This window comes from Callorhinchus milii, unplaced genomic scaffold, assembly GCF_018977255.1.
Source record: "Callorhinchus milii isolate IMCB2004 unplaced genomic scaffold, IMCB_Cmil_1.0 Scaffold16, whole genome shotgun sequence".
NCBI classification, from domain to species: Eukaryota; Metazoa; Chordata; class Chondrichthyes; order Chimaeriformes; family Callorhinchidae; genus Callorhinchus; species Callorhinchus milii.
The window spans coordinates 14,950,256-14,967,746 of record NW_024704757.1 but is presented as its reverse complement, the minus strand read 5'-3'; the positions used below and the strand labels follow the sequence as shown (position 1 = coordinate 14,967,746).

The following is a 17,491-nucleotide window of genomic DNA, read 5'->3' as shown; positions in this document are numbered from 1 at the left end:
CTGAAGTTTGCTCTTGTAGCTCAAAACCATCAACACTATCACTAAGTAACTTGTTGGATGTGTTCAATCTTCCAAAAGGGTGACTGCTGAATTATGGAAATTAGACTATTAGGTCCAGTGCAATGGTTTCCTCTTGAACTCAAACTATGAATTCCATTTACATTTCTAAGTACTGATAACTATGTTTAAATATTGCTTGGGTAATTATCTTGAAAGATCGAGTTGAGATGCATTTGAAGTTTTCATATGTTTACTGCTGTGCACTAACAATATTGTCTGCAGTTATACATGGTATGGTTATTTATAACCATGATAAGTAACCAAAAAAACTTTTCAAACTGGAAGTGAAGTTCTCGACCTCTGTAATACTACATCTCAAGAAAGTGAATGGTCAACAGCTGATGGTGAAGGAAGTCTTGTTTTACGGAATGAGATTTGGAGATTATTTTGGATAAAGTGCTCAAAGGGACGTCAGCCAAATCTGCAACAAGTACCAATTCCCTAACTGCACAGCACTTGTTAAACCACAGTAGTTGTAACATTTTAATGATCTACAAAAGCTGAGAAAAATATGATCTTCTGTCACAATCAGACAAGCATTCCAGCCCAACCATCCAAATTGAAACTGAGAGGAACTAGCATTTAGACTTTTTTTTGGCATCGAGGGCTTGCAGTAATTTGGAATCTTATGACATTATTGGTGGAAGGACCACAGAATCTGGTAAGTCTATGATTTAATACTACAGCTTATGGAATAGCACCGTCCTCCAACACAGTGTGTCAAATCAACACAAGGCATTTACAATTTTAATTTTGAACACTGAACGTTAATCAACTTTACTGCCAGAAATGTGAAATAATAGAAACTTGTACAGATATGTCCCCAAGTCATGTTCTCAGGGAAGTTTATCGGCAGATCAGGTTGAATTATTAGAAATACTAAGGACATCATCTTTACCACATTCATCCCAAGAATTCAAGAGGCCAAGCACCAAACCTAATATTATGTGCATATTTCACAATTTGATAAATACCATGCTTTGCACTGAATTCATAAAGGTGATACACACAGGAAATAAAGGTGTGAACTCAAAACTGGTGAAGGGGTTCTAATGGACAGAATACAATAAACTGCTGATTTGAACATGGATTTGTCCTGTAATTCAGCAAAAGTGGTGGAAACCTGAAGCTTATCAGCAATTTCGGCAAACGTGAGTTTGAGCACAGCACAGTAACTAAGTCAACTTATGTCAACTCATGATACATGATTCACATCTTTGCCAGAGAGCAATCACATACAGATTTCACAGGTTTTTTTTTGATAGACCAAATTATTCTGAGATACAGAAAAAGATTGCCCTAATGGATCCCAGATGACCCTGAATAACTTCACAATTCCAAGCATCGGGCAACAGTAAGTGGTTAACACAGTGCTATCAATGGGACTTGCCAGAACCGACTGAGTAAAAAACAGATGCATAGAAAAAAATAGTAACTGCAACAAAAAATGTGGAAAATGTTCTAACTGGAGAAAAACTTTAGTGATCGTAAGGTGTAGGAAACCACTTTACCAGATGCTATAATATCGAACATTATTGGCATTATAGGTAATAATATAGAGCAAAAAAAGTGTACCCCAAAGCTTTACATTCTGGAACTTGTAGATGGGAGAAAATGAAAGAAGCTAAGGAGTTATTCTTCAGCTATTGATGCATTTCCAACCTTTGCTGGGGAGAATTTACATCAGAACATTTCAGAGCTTAGTGGTAAATTTGTTTGCATAGAAAATATTTGATTTTCTTCCGTTTAAGTATTAGCTTGAATCTTAATAACCTTTCCCAATAAAACATTAATTATTTTGTAGCTCCATGTTTTATGATTAGACAAAGTAGAGTTAAATAACTTAACTTTAGACATTATCTAATTTAAGCTGTACAGTTTTAGTATTCAAATGCCATTATACAGATCATATTTTTACCATATAAAAGTGCCTCAAATTAACGCCTAAACTTGATTCCAACATTTCCAGTCTCTACTTTATGCGCTAATCACAGGATTGTTTATTACTGCGGTCACTGCACCATTTAATTTCAGCAGAAATTATTTTGTGTCAACAGTTCAACTCAAGTAAACTACAAAACCTGGAAGAGCAGCTTAAAGCGACGGTGAGTTGTAAACAAGGTATTGATGTTAGAGCTGAATTGCTATGTAATACCCACTTGTTCATGTGGGTACAAATAATTTGTAAGCCTGTTACATTTTTGAAGATTTTCAGTATCAGTCGCCTGCAATGAACAGTTCTCAGAAGCATACCCTTATATATGCTCAACAAATCTGAACATTTATTTAAGCTCGTCAACCTTTACTTTTTATTGAAGTTGCTGCCAATTGCCACTAATCATTTACTCTAATCTTTTGGTCGAAAGCCATATCACTAAAATCTTCCCAACAGTGATCATTGTTACACCTTTCAAGTATTCATAGATTTAAGGCAATAATAATAAGCCCGCACTTCCGTTTTTATCAGTTCGGAAAGTTCACTTTCTTTTTAATGCCATGTTAAACTGATCAGGTTGAAATAATCCCTATATCTTTAACAAGTACAAATATCTCAAAATCAAGAAACATTCTTTATAGTGAGGTCATAAAATTACACAATTACTGTATTCAAATTGCGTAATGCTTACCGAGAAGACCTAGTTTGTGTCATTTCTGAGGTAGCTGTTCTCAGCTACAGTTCTTTAAATTCCTCCGGGAAAGCAGGCAGATGGGACTTAACACATCTAATCCAAAAGCACCTCATTGAAACAATTGCTTGTTTTCTTTTACATATGATTTCTGTGGAAACTTTACATTTGCTAAATTTTTCTACCTTTGAAGTAAAATAAATTGTTTTTCTTTGATCAGCATTCCATTGAAGATAGACTAAATGCTTTTCCGGAGCCAAAGGATCTAGTCTTATGGGGCGATTTACAGAAACTTTTGGATAAAGAGGCGAGTACAGTACTTTTTTTTTTGAATCATTTGGATTATGATTGCCTATAAATGTTTACACTTGTCCCAGTTTTACCTCTGGCACCCGACTGAATCTAGTCCACATTAATGCGCTGAAAAACTGCTGATTGACAGCTCTGAAAGATGTGAGTGGAACAAGCATCACTGACCTGTGGAATTAATTTCTTATTGCTACACTGATCTTCAGTTCTCAACGTGACAGTTTATACAGTTGATTGATAATTCTGTTGTACATCTATCAAAGATAAGCTTAATAGTTTCTTTTGTCTTTTAGTTGGAGCTTGAAGAGAAAATTAGATTACTTGAACTTCCAACAGGAGTGACATTTGAGCATACTGGAATGGAACTTGGTGACCAACAAGTGAGTAAAGTAATATCATTCTTATTTTTAAAGTATATCGCCTCCTCTTGAGTTGTTGCTTTTCTGTAATATGCAAGAAGTTGTTTTTCTTACATGATGTTTGAAAAGGATTTGTAGAAGGTTTCAAATACATATGACTATATATGACGTATAAGGAAGCGGTACATATTAAACATGTGAATTATTGTTTAACATTTCTAATATTTTTGGTGTTTGATATTTTCCTTATGCTTGGAAAAAGTTGCTGATGGCAAGGCTGATCGCAAATTATATTTGAAATCCAGTACATATATGGAGTACAAGATCGTTGTCACTAAAGTGATTGTAATGAGTAAAATGTTTTTGGAAAATTTAAAGTCAGCAGTTGGATAGTAAAACTAACCTGAATATTCAGATTTATAATTTGAAGTAGAAATAAAAATGCTGAGTGAAAACAAATGTTCAACAGAAAGAATAACTGATTGCAATTGATAAGAAACTCACAAGAAGTAATTCACTTTTCCTTTATTTAAGTTTCAAGTGGAAGATTATGGGGCCCAACTTGGTGTCGCATCTAGTCTGCATGACCTGGTGAAGGCAGCTTCTGGTCATTACACTCTAAAAGACAAAGTAGTGGATCTGGAAAAAGAACTCCGTGAACGATTGGCAGTACTAGGTCAGTTACGGCAGATAAGCAAGAAGAATAAAAAAAAAAGGACTGCTCCACAATCTCCTCATTGTTTTATCTGAGGCAAATCATTTAGGTCATATTCACAAGCTTGAGGAAACATTTTTTTTGTGAATCAAAACAGACTCTTCGTTGGGGGGATGGGGTTTAAGGCCCAATTCGAATCTGAGCTAGGTGTCAATTGACACTCCAGCATATTGAGTAACTCGATGGTAACTCAGTGAGAGCTTCAACTTTAGTCCTGTGGTCCTTTAATTTTGGGATTAAAGGAAGAAGCATGCCACGTTTGGGGTGAGGATCGAAACTGAGATCTTATCTGCCTATTTTCAGGTGGATGATAAAGATTTCAAAAGAGAATGTACAGTAGTTTCTCCTTGATGGACTAGTAACTCAAAGCCATTTCTGGGACCTTGCTGCCCTCTGCCACACTTAACACGACATTCGACAGTAATTGTATAAAGCGCTTTTTTTCATTAACAAGGCGGTCTACAATGCAACTTCTTTCTTAATCCTTTGTTGAGCAAAAGCTGTAAAAAGGATGGATGAATATTTGGTCCGGATGTTGATAAAGTTATGTGTTCTCTTTTAGATAAAAAAGGAATTCCTGATGATTTGTTGGAGCGACTGAATTTATTAGAAAGTGGATTACAACAATTGCACAATGAAGTCAATAAGGTCGTTAAAGAAATTTCATATGTTCAGATTCTTTATACAATTTATGGGGAATTCTTAAGTAATTTGTTTTTGTTTTTACATCTTTTTTTTATTAATGACTCACATCTGTTGTTTTCTAGTCCAGATGACAAGATGTTCTGTTACTTCTATGCTTATACATCTTTTAGATAGAACTTAAATACGTTCACATAGTCTACCTATAATTTTTCAAAAATGTGAATTATTCTTGACTTAAAATTTAAAAAGCTCAGTTAGCATCATGATATTTTACATTTTTTTTGTATATCTTTGTTTAAGGACAAAGAATTGTTGACAAGCGTCAAGAAAAATCTAGAAGAAATACAAGAAGATTTAGACAACAGACTTTCGTCAATCCAAAGTGATCATGATGAACTCCAGGTCATATATTTAAACTTTGAAAAGAATCCAAGACTGCCTTAAGCATCACTTTTTAAGTGTTCTTATATGCAATCCCTATATATAAGTTTTGAAGGAAAACATTCACATTGGTTTTGTTCAAATACAAAAACTAATTTATTCCTACGTATATCACTTTTTCCAATTTTTTTTGTAATAGGACGTTCAAGAGAAGATTGAGATTCTTGAGGAAAAGAAAGCTGACAAAGAAGCGCTTGAAATGGAGATCAATGTAGTAAGAGATTTTTTTTATATATTATGTACTATATTATATACTATATATACACATGCACTATAAGATACCGTGCTTAAGGTTTCATAGCCTCATCAGTGGCAAAAACATTATCTTGGAGCACTGAGAAAATCAGTCCTTTCATTGGTGGTACAATTTCCTCAAAGCAGAAGGCTTTTAGTTTCAATAAATAAATAAAAAGTATTTTCAGTTGAAATGCTTTTTATTCACCAATTAATCATGAATTGAAAGATGTATTGAATTTATCTAACCAATAACTTGCAAAGCTTTACAGATTAGAAGGTTCTCAAATACAGTTACGGAATCTGCTAACCTTAACCAAAGTAGCACTATTTGGCTGTAGAATTGCACCGCAATTTCGGTGAGATGAAAAACGTAGCCAAGTTTTGCGGTTCTGATTGCTATCTAGAAATCTCTGTTGAAAATGCATAACTATGGAGATTTGAGAACAGGGTTAGGCTCAGCTGCAATTTCCCTGCAGTCACATAGATTACGAGTTGCCGCATGTGAACTGGAGGAAGAGCACCTGTTATGCTTTGGTAGAAATTATCCTGCATCTAATTTGGAGAGAGTGGGGTAATTAGGGGTGAAATTCCATTAGTTGTTCAAGTTGTGCGCGTTCACAATCAACGTTTTGTTTACAAATGCATAGTCACTGCGTTTATTTCATTTTAATATTTTTAGTATCGTACCCAGGAAACAATGCTTTAAATAATATTTCTTCCTTATGTTTACGACAGAAAGCGGACAAGAAAGCCTTGGAAGCCAAAGTCAGTAGGGCACTACTCGATGCAACAGCACAGCAATTAAATGCAATGATGCAGGAGCTGTTGAATAAAGTGTGTGCCCAAGAGAAAGACTGGCAGAAGGTCTTAGAGAAACTGCTTTGTGATATGGACTGCAAGGTAATGAGATTCTGTATTTTATTTATTTCCAAAATTCTTCCTAAGACACTTGTTAAATTGTCTTTCAAAAATCTAGTCTCTGAATATATAATAGTGCAAAATAATTAATTCTGGTCTGCTTTGTTTGTTTCTCATAGTGTAATAAATCCCCACTTGTGCCTGTAACTATGACTAACTGGTTTATTGCTTTGCCCAATCCTATGCCTTTCATGCCCTTCATTCTCACCTCATAATTAGCTCTGTGGCCGCTAACTTTTTGCACACTTTGAGTCCAGTAAACTATGTTGGTCATGAAATATGGCTGAGCACAAATAAAATATGATGATCCGTACACTCGCCAAGCTCAGCTGCTGGAATTTTGATCCACTTTGGCTTTTGTTGATCGAGTGCATTGACACAGTGAATAACAACAGTTGTATACATCTATATAACGGATGTGTTTATAGTGAATTGGGAAAGCTAGAAGTTTGATTAATAATCCACTTCAATTGGTTGATCATAAAATGAAACCTCCATGAAGCTATGGCTTTTATGAATACAATTAGCTTTCAGTTGTCTAAAATCTTGATTTATTTTCCGACAGTTGGATCGAATGGAGCTGGATCCACTAAAGAAACAGTTGGAAGAGAGATGGAGACAGCTCAAAAAGCAGCTGAAGAGTGGGCCAGGTTTTGAGGCAGATTCAGCAGCTGGATTTAGGAAGTAAGTGAATACAGTTTATAATAACACAGATAAATGATTCAGTGATGTAAAATAAATCATCCTTCTTCCTAATTCAGATATTTTGTTCTCAGGCTTGCCATGTTTCTCTTGCTTCATTGTAATGTACTTTCTTTCCCACCTTGCTCTTAGATGCTCAAAGGATTTAGTTGTTCCTATTTCATTGGTAGTTTGGGTCGCTATTTATTTCTCCCTTTACGATTTGTTTTCGTGTTCTAAAGTAATGCAACTATTATTTTTGTTTGAACAGAGTATCAAGTCTAATTAGGTGTTCAGAATTATGAGGGTTTTTTGATAGAGTAAATAAGGAGAAACTGTTTCCACTGGTGTGTGGATTAGTAACCAGAGGTCGCAGATTTAAGATAATTGGCAAAAGAATCAAAGGGGAGAGATGAGGAGAATTATTTTTTAAGGTAGCAAGTTGTTACCATCTGGAATGCACTGTTTGAAGGGTGGTGGAAACAGATTCAATAATAACTTTCAAAAGGGAATTGGACGTATACTTCAAAAGGGGAAAAAAAATGCAGGGCTATGGGGAAAGAGTGGGGGAGTGGGACTAATTGGGTCGCTCTTTCAAACTGCCGGAACAGGCACAATGGACCGAATGGCCTCCCTTCTGTGCTGTAAGATTCTATGATATACTGGAGCACAAAGCTTCACCACTTCCAAGTCATTGGTCAGCTCTGCTCTTGAGTATTCAAATCAAATAATACCTTCTCAAATATTCTGCTTCACAAACTAAGAAAAAAATACTTCTCTGAAGTTTCTTGTATATTGACCTCTCCTTTCTGTTTTTTCCTGGTCTGACGTGGAAAATTCAATTCCCTTCCACAATTACCATATTACAATTCCACGTAGCCTATTTTTCTTCCACCTATCAGTTCAGGTTATGCTGTGGGTACATATCAATAGTCGATTAAGATTCAGTTGATGTTTACATCAGCCAACTCTCCTGCTTTATACCCACATTCTTAACTGCTGTTATGTCTTCCCTTTTACCAATAATACATTATTTAGTGCAATATTTTATGCCATTTCAGCTCCATATGGTGGCCAACCTTTGCTCTCAGCATGTTTCTTTGACGCTGACCATGCCAAAATTTTTACTGAAGGGACCACAATAAGAGCCGTTGGACCATATTTTTGTTGTAATACATAAGAGAACGGAAAATTAACCTCCTGTTAAAGCGTACTGAAACAACTCGAGTCATGAAGAACTTTAACTTGTGAATAATGTATACTTAAATATTTATTTTTAAAAAAACATGCAAGATTATGGAATGTTATTGCACCTCATAAAGCTTCAAAATGCTGTGACAAAATTTGTACAAACCTCATGTTGCCCTCTCCTCTTAAACATTCAAAGTGAACTGAAATGTTATTTTAAGAACAGTAGATAAAGTGTATCAATAGATAAAATGATTAAAGATTATTCCAAAATTCGTGTAATGTAACGGGGGAAATTACAATCAATGTAATATTGTGCTTCTGCAAAATTAAATTGACCAACCTTTTTTTTTGCTGTCTGTTGCATGTTATCAATCAGGCTTTAAGCAAGTGCTTCTGTGAAATTAGCTTTCGGCCAAAGCACTTGTAACATTTGGAGGAGGAACATTTCTTTGTCTACTATTTTCATGATTTATTGTAATTTTCGGTGGTATCTTGTTTCAATGTTATCTTATACCTTTCCAGACAGTTGCTTGAGCGATTTAAGTGCATTTCTTGTGCCAAATCTACAAGGATGCTGCCTGGACCGTAAGCATATGTTTTTAATAAAGACCTTTTGTTTTTGCTGGATAAGAACCTAGAAAGTTTGGAACTAGAAAAGGTCTTGTCCCATCAATTCTGTTTCTTCCACAGAATACTAAGTATACATTCCATCTTGAACTTCACTTCACCCATGAAATTTCTTGAAGGAAATAACTACAAAAACACACCCTGGTCCAGGCAAAAGTTATTGTAGAACTTCCAAACACTCTATCCCCATACTTGCATTATTCAATCTACTGTAACATGCCACAGTTTCCCCCAAAATATACGGTCAATTCACTTTACAGTACATTCTGTGAAGTGCTTTGAGATGTCTCGAAGACATGACAAGGAGTAATAGCAAATCCAAGGATTATTAGAATTATCACAAAACTCTCCCAATCCTCCTCCTTCACATTTGATATGGATTTGGATGCTATTTTGACCCAAACAATGCATAACCATCGTCTTAGACCTTTTCAATGTTCTAACTGCTTTGTTAGCTGCATAATGGGTTGGAGATCAGGCCTGTGCCATAGACCCAATTGGAAACCCAGGTGAGCATCGCAGCTGCACACGTTTGTCCGAATCCAAGGAAGAAAGCGTATCACTACCACAGGGAAAACTAGTGCTGGCAAGGAGTTCAACAGGGAGCTGCTGACGTGAAGAGACCCTTAGTGAATTATGGGATCAAAAGACTTAAAGGGACTCCTCTTCCTCTGCTGCAATGCAGAGGGATCTCACAAAAAAAAAAGTATTACCTGGGAATGGGCTGGCCATCTCTGGTTAACTGGGAGGTGAGTGGTAGGTTCTATGCGAGGGACCGAGTGCAGTATAAAAGTGATCGGCGCAAACAGGAAAAGGAAGTACAGGAGGACCACGCAGATAGGCTGTTGGTGTGATTTTAAAAAAAAATCTTTACACGCATGCTTCATTGTGCTCTTATCGTGTCTGAGACGCCCTGTGTCGTTTCAGCTGTTTTAGGAATGTGACATTATCATTGTTGTGGGTGTATTGTTACGTTTCATTAGTGCTAACAAAGGTAATGTTTTCATATTTGCCATTTATTTATTTGTGTGCCCACAAAGTGCACAGCCAATTCACTTTACAGTATATATTGTGGAGTCCTGTAGCTCTGGTTAGAGCACTCGCTTTGCAAGTGAGAGACCTGAGTTCAATTCCAGGCAGAGGGCGAAACCTTGGGCAAGTTTCCTTACTCCACACAGAGCCTAATAATAATGTCTCCAAAACCAAAAACAATAATAAATTGCTCATTTTCAATCTACGACACTTTGTGGGACATTGCTGTGCGCAATTGGCCGCTGCGTTCGCCCACAAATATACAGTCAATTCACTTTACAGTGTGTTCTGTGAAGCGCTTTGGGACGTCCTCCTGACGTGAAAAGCGCTATATCAAATGCAAGAATTATTATTATTATTATTATTATATACTGTAAAGTGCTTTGAGACATCTCAAAAGCGTGATAAAGCAAGGATTATTATTATTATGAAATGCAAGGATTATTATTGTTATCAAAGGCAAGGATTATTATTTAGGAATACCCCTCCTCCCCACAAACACACACAAGTGTATTAGTGTTTCCCTAAAGTTGTTGCAAAACATGCTTTTTCTCCCATTTTCATGAATAACCTCTATGATAGGTGTCAGATCGGTTAGATTGCTGCATATGTAGAGCAAGAAATATCTATTAATCTGGCTGCTAATTTTGTTTAACTCTAGCTTTGAATAACAATGTGTTGGATTTACAAAGACCTAAAGTAAAATATTGCAAATGATTCTTTCTTTCAGGCATCTCATTACCGTTGCTGCCTCAGCTTTGCATCCCAGAGTTCGACCCACAACTGCACCTGAATTAGACTCTGTGAAAGGACAAAGAGGGTATGATAAAGATTAAATAATGTGTACGAAGGGATTTTGGTTATCGTCATCTTAGGGACCAGGGTTTAAATTTAACTCATACAGACACAATGACGATTCATAAAGTCTTAACATTATGTTTTATCTCTCAGATGGGACTTTCCATTAAGGGAAAGTCCTGATGCTTTTGGAAAAAGATGTGTGAATGGCTGGACGGCTGCAATGTATTCAAATTGTTTGTCTGGCACCTTTCACCTCAGGAGTATGTGTCAAAATGCTTAATGTACTCAAGCAGTGGGTGGAAGCCAAAGGGATGACTGGGGTGTGATGACTAAAAGAGGTCCGTCTCGAGACGGAGATCTCAAAGGTGCAAAGTAAATTTTATTGAAAGGACAGGCATCGATTCAGAAATGACCTAACTCACTTGCGTTTGGTACCTATGGCGAGTGAAGGATATGTCTAGAGAATGATTAGCACTTTATCTGGATTTAAGCAATTTCCTTTTTCATGTTGACTGAAGTACTGCACTTTAGAAGTAGGTCACCATTGTCTTTGTTGAGTATTGCTGTCTTAAATGTACAATATCAAATTGACATGTTTAGTGATTCACTGCAATCTTTACTTTAGCAATGTAATTTTACTGTCCACAGTATGTACGGTGAATACTATGACCACCTGACCAGGAATTCCTCTCGCCCCTGTGGTGGCAGTCATACTGTCACGGGTCCCATTAGCAGACGCAACAACAGGAATCTGAATCTTCAAACAGTGTATCAGTACGGAGATCCCAGTGGAGGATTCAGGAGGGTAAGTGCCTTTAATGATCGTGAACAACAAATTAAGTGCAATTAGTTATTTGTACAAGTTGCTTTTTTTAAAAAAAAATGTTTAGAAGGTAGTTTGTTTTTAAAATTGCTCAAAATTGTTTAGCTGATTTAACTGGCTTAGCCTGCTCATCCAGCAAATATAGAGGCAAGTCACGGCGAACGTTATCAATTCTTTATTATATTTCACGCTCATTAGTATTGAGCTTTTGTGAGTTTTTCTCAGTGTCGGTAAATGCACGCTTCCCAGATTTAGTTAAAGTCGATGTATCGTTTTATTGGAGGTAATTTGTTTTTTAAAAACTACTGTATTGTATTTTGATATGGAGTTCCATTTACCCGAATGTTGTATTTTCAGGAAGAGGTTGAGATTCAGGGGATTGATGGCATCATGTACAAAGGAAGGCTTGATCCCAAGCTTCCAATGATGTATCAATCTCAAGAAACCGAGGCACCTGCAGGTATCAAACACTTTGCAATATTCCTTAAATCAACAGCTACAGCAACTTCCTTTTACATAACGCTGCTCGCGCAGGTCTGCGTCCCAGAGAGTTTAAGTAAGACGGTAATGTTCCATTCTTTTTGGTTCATTTTTGTCTAACTGCAGTTGTTAGCCGGAGAGTTCCAATGTGAACACAAAAGATTTTAGACACTGAAGTAAGAACTTCCACAGAGAAATCGTATTGCTGTGTTATAAAATTGGACCTTTCCACTGGCCGCCTCTTTGTTTACATTTCAAATGCATTGCAGTATTTCCTATTTCCTTTTGGTGTACACAGCATTTTATGTGGTAATGTTACTAGAAACCATCAAATTTTACAACATTCAGCCTTAAACTGTTTGTAGAGCCAGTCTAGGTTTTGTGTGGATTCTGTACACAATATCAATAGCAGCTTCTCGGAATCTAGATTCAGATCTTTATATAATTCCCATGATTTTGTCACAGTACTTTCACTGACCTTCTGAACCAATAATTATGAAGGTCTATCTATTATGGGTGTCATGTACACATGTCTGCATACCTCCCTACCTCTCTGACCTCCTCGCTCCTCAAAACAGTACCCATTGCCTTCGTTCCTCCGGTTCTGGCCCCTCCGAGTCCCCCGAGTCCTCCGCTCCACCCTCCACTTCTTTTCGACCGCACCTTTGGTCACCTTCCCCCCACCTCCCCGCCCCCTCCCGGCTCGGTCCCGGGATCCGTTATTGTAAAGCGCTCTGAGACGCCCTCCGGCGTGGAGGGCGCTATATAAATCCAAGTTGTTGTTGTTGCAAGAAAATCTTATCAGTCTGATTTTTAAGTTACATGTGTTCAGTTCCTCATTAATCGGCCTATCCTATTTACTAGTGGAGAAAAAAGCAAGTGGAACAAATGTGCCAAGTTCGCAACCTGAAAATGGTCCTCCCACTTCTATGACTCCAAGATGTATTTACTGCCATCAGACTTGTAAGTTTGGAAGTTTATGATTTCTTAAAATAGCTCACTTTTTAAAATCTTCCTTTTTTTTTTGGCTGTTATCTTGGAGCCTCCATATCACACCATTATGGAACCGAACGCAGATGGCATTACTGGTTATTATCATACAAAATCATTTCTTACGTATCCATTTCACATTTCAAGTCAATTTGTTTGTTTATCAGTTTATCCGATTGAATTGTAATAGTTTTTTTTTCTCATGGGTATGTGCGCTCCTTAGCTAGCCAGACTTTATTACTTTTCTGGGTAACTGTCTGTTGTCAGACGCACTGTTAATATATAGAGTCGAGAATGATTCCTTTTTGTAGAGGTGGGATAAATGGGAGGAAACGTATATATAGAAACGGGGGCCAAATGCTAGTTAAAATTAGACTACCTTCCATTACTCTTGATACACGATCAAAAACAAATCTGTTTCTGTAGCTCTCCAGATTAATGTTCGGGACACGTTAGTCGCAATATGTATGGTTCCTAGAACTTAATTTTGTTTGCTGTCTTTCCAGCGAGTTCGCCTCGTACTGGTGAATTGTGTAATTCAACCCAGAAGCAAGACATTGGGATGTGTCGATGTTCAGGTGCTTAGTTTTTCTTTTTAAATCGAGTGTTTGTGCCCCGATCACTCCAGAGGACCAGGTGGTGCCTTTGGCTAGTTCGAGAGGACATCAGCGGTTGATGATATCTTGAGTTTGAACCTTACTATCACAATCATTTGTGTAGTCCAATTAGACCATTTTGCATCCTCCACACATCTATTGAGAGTCAGTCCGCCCGGCACGTTTGTTAGTTTTGCAAGGGCGAAGAGAAAATTTACCGGAGTGACTTCTATTTAAGCTGATATCGGGTCAAACATCATGGCATCGTGGACACAGTTCCAAATTCATTGAAAGAAAGGAAAACTCGTCTGATTTTCAGTTTTCACTGAATCCCATTTTCGCATCAATTTAAAAAAAAAATCATTTCACTTAGTCCTTGATTCTCAACCGCCTACACATTTTACACAGAACATAATGGCAAGCAGGTTATGCAGTGCTTGTAATCCGAGCCGAAACGTTACCTAGGAGATTTCCTAATTCTGGCGATTTGGGGTTTATATTTTTCCAGGTACCGGATCTCGTGATTTTTCAGCAACTCCAGCTGCACCTCGTGATGTATGTGCTACACTCGGGGCACCAGAAGCTTCAAGTGTTTGTCGATGCCCAGGTGCTGTTTTAAATTCTGTTGGTATTAATAATAATAATAATAACGTTTGATATAGCGCCTTATGACGTCGTTGAGACGTCTCAAAGAGCTGTAGATGTGTAAAGCAACCCTCATTTGTAGAGGATTGCTTGATGCTGTCAACTACCCTACTTTAACACTGGGGCTCGTTCAGCCTGATGAAATGAAAGTCTTGTGCTCACTATTTAAAGATCCGATGTAAAAGGAATAGAACTGTCTGAAATGTGTATATATATTGGGCCCATTGTGGATATGGAACTTTTTGTGATGGTAAATCCTTTGAAATGCTTTATTATTTCGATTGATGTTTGTCAGGAGTTACGGCATCCCCTGCACCACTTAATGGGACTTCAGGACAGGATCCTGCAGGTAATAAGAAACTCGTATCTTTTCTCGCTTTGTATAAAGGATATACAAAACACGATCAGAACTTTAATGTGAACAGTTGTGCAAGGGGTTTTTATTTAATAATTCTCTGGCACTTGGAATTTACTTTTATATTGGACGAATTATCAAGACAACTTCCTGCACCAGGAGCTATAACGTCCGGGTCTGTCCTTTCTCTCCCGCCACAGTATCCTCCACCTGGTATCAGCTCCTCCCCTCTACGCCTCTTCTTCTGGCTGCCATCTCTTTCCCTCGTGCCAGCCCTCTCTCTCCCCCCGTCACATTGCTAGTTCTACACTGTCCCTCCCTTCTTGTGGTCACTGCTCCTGTAACATTTCTATGGACTACTTTTAGGTCAATATACAGTATGTACTGAAAAACATGCGAATGGTATGGTAAAGAGATTGCAGTCTACGTGCATCCCATGTCGTTTGTCTAGACCTCTCGTGTAAACTTCATCTTTTTTAACATGATTGTATTTTGGTTGATATTTTACAGCCTCGGACAGGGCAACACAAGAGCGATGTGCAGGTACCTCCTAGTTTACTTACCAAGAAATGTCCTATTTTAAACAAACAGTTACCGAGATGTGAATAGTAGACGGGAGAATATTATTTCACCAGATTTCCACACTGGGAAATGAAGTGAACAGTGACCTTTCCAGTTCTATTTTGTTCCCAGAATAATATTAGCAACATGCTGTTCAGTTTCAGTAACAGGTGCAAATGTATGGTTATATTAGCCACAAAACCGTTCTATTACCTTCTCCTCATAGTTACGTCAACTTTTCTCTTCAATAGATATTGCTTCAACCCCAGTGAATTCCACATTCATTAATTCTCATCCTCTGCATAAAGAATTTCCTCCACACTCCCTTTTGGATCTGCTACTATCTACCTTATATTTATGGCCCCTCATTTTGGACTTGCCTACAAGTAAAAATGGCCCATTAAAGTCTACCTTATCAAATCCTATCAGAATCTTAAACAGTAAAAGATAATGGTGTCATAAATTCTGTAGTTAATTTAAATTAAATTGTTTTAACAGTCAAATGCCTTTCTCCAAACAGTAAGGCACAGGAGATTGAAACAAAGATTATTATCATCATGTGAATTTAATACACAAATGAGTGTTTACAACCTTTTATTTTAAAAAAAACAATGTTTAATAGTGACGTGTTCCTTAATGCGGAACGGGAACTCCCATTTGTGAGGCAGCATTTATTAGCAAAGTCTCTCACTGGTAATAAGAGTGCACCCAGGGATTCTTTCTATAATTTACACTGTTCATTTTTTTGATACATTTCTGCCAGGTTTGTTTGTTTGCAATCTTTCAGTTATAGCATTACTTACCATGGCTATTTGTGGACATATATCGCTCAATAAATACCTTAGAAAACTGATGCGCCTAAAGTAAGCTTTTCTTTATACGTATTGGGGCGGTGCAGGCAAACGTATTGCACAAGTTCACAATAAATCCAGGAATAATATTAATAATGAGCTAAAGGTTAGAATACTATCGTAAGGTAGCTTTACAACCTTTAGCCCATTATTATATGTAATAATATGTATTAAATGTGTAAAATTGCTTGGATTTTTTGCTCACAGCTGATGTCCTATGAAATCTTGCAAACTGCAGGCCTTTGTAATTCCGCGTGCATTCAATGCAATTATTCTGTCATAATAAATTAACGACTAATTCCGTTGGCTGTTTAAGGACGAGGTCCTGTGAAGGTATTCTGCCCTCAAAATGGGAATGTAGATTGTCCTCGTCCGTCCACAGCTGGCTGCATCTGTCCTGAGCGGGCTGGTAGGTTCTCTTTTCCCATTTAGCTAATTATTAAAGCAGTTACTAAAGTATTTGCAACTTTCGCAAGCGCCGCTGGCCACGGCAGTACAAATCAAAATTACATTTGCAAAGCGCCTTCCAGGTCAGGAAGACGTCCCACTATCACTACGCTACAGGGCTCCACGTACCACCGCAATCTCTTAAAAGTGCGTAACGGTGAAACCGGCGAACAGACAGCAGGAACTGAGAGATTACCAGGAGGCAGTTTTTGGTTGTACACAACAACAACAACTTACATTTATATTGCGCCCTTCGCGCCGGAACGGTGTCTCTACACGGGAAAGGGGAATGTTTTAGTAAAGAACCGTGAGCTGTTAGGAGCTCTGCGTACAGCACACTTTGTAATGTTATCACGCACTTCAGTCCCAAGTTATTACTTCTGATGATTTTTTTTTTTCAGCGACTGATACCCAAAATGGAGAGCCGCCAAATTCCTCTCAACCCCCTCCGTCGTAAGAGAGAGACTGTCCGGATAGAATCACTGCATTGGGTGTTCCCTGAGATTACGTAAAGAAATTAATTTTAAAATCGAGATTTCGCTCTGATTTGATCAGTGAGAGACAGACAGAAGAAAATGAAAATTATTTTAGCCTCTTTAACCTTTGCACACTACAATTTGCGTCCAGAAGAACGCTTTCATCATGCAACCCTTTACGTTGATCAGTCTTCTAATCACCCGTTTCAATTAATCGTAGCAATCATAAATCAATGTAAAACTGACTAAACATTAATTAATAAAAATCTAGACAGTAGAAAGAGAGAAATATGACTCGTGGTCTTTGCTTTTTACATCATAAATATAGGATGTTTTTTTTAAAATCCTAAATCAGTGGAGCCCGGGGATTGAACCTGCGCTCAGTATTGTTGAGTTCCACATTATACAATGTCTTTGCCAACTCATTTGTTGGGGAGCCTCTCTGAATTTTTAGCGTTTGTTAACATTTGTGTCTTGTAGTTTTAGTGCTATGTTTGCCGACAAAGGTAACTTTGTCTGAACCACTGGCGTCAATTCCCGGTCGAGCGCTTTGAGACTTTTCATCGTGACGGAAGTTTTAGGACCTCAAGCTTCAGCTCCAAGTCGCCTTTAAGGTAGCAGCTG

The 17,491-nt window shown here is 37.6% G+C and overlaps 1 protein-coding gene across 1 annotated transcript; it reads left to right on the top strand.

Moving 5' to 3' along the window:
• Positions 1 to 662: 662 nt before the first annotated feature.
• On the top strand, positions 663 to 17,176 carry LOC103188399 (uncharacterized protein C16orf96-like). The gene is made up of 21 exons (XM_007908384.2): positions 663 to 721; positions 2,118 to 2,165; positions 2,908 to 2,994; positions 3,290 to 3,376; positions 3,890 to 4,031; positions 4,633 to 4,718; positions 5,016 to 5,117; positions 5,296 to 5,370; positions 6,129 to 6,293; positions 6,877 to 6,995; positions 8,706 to 8,768; positions 10,573 to 10,662; positions 11,292 to 11,448; positions 11,824 to 11,926; positions 12,811 to 12,909; positions 13,443 to 13,514; positions 14,041 to 14,139; positions 14,473 to 14,526; positions 15,043 to 15,075; positions 16,261 to 16,353; positions 16,793 to 17,176. Exons 1-21 carry the CDS (start codon positions 689 to 691, stop codon positions 16,846 to 16,848), a joined length of 1,863 nt encoding a protein of 620 aa, XP_007906575.1. The 5' UTR covers positions 663 to 688; the 3' UTR covers positions 16,849 to 17,176.
• Positions 17,177 to 17,491: the final 315 nt, after the last annotated feature.

Coding starts and splice junctions, on each gene's coding strand:
- LOC103188399 (XM_007908384.2), top strand. CDS start 689: ATGACATTATTGGTGGAAGGACCACAGAATCTG. Junction 3,377..3,889: donor TGGAACTTGGTGACCAACAA/GTGAGTAAAGTA, acceptor CCTTTATTTAAG/TTTCAAGTGGAAGATTATGG. Junction 6,996..8,705: donor TCAGCAGCTGGATTTAGGAA/GTAAGTGAATAC, acceptor ATACCTTTCCAG/ACAGTTGCTTGAGCGATTTA.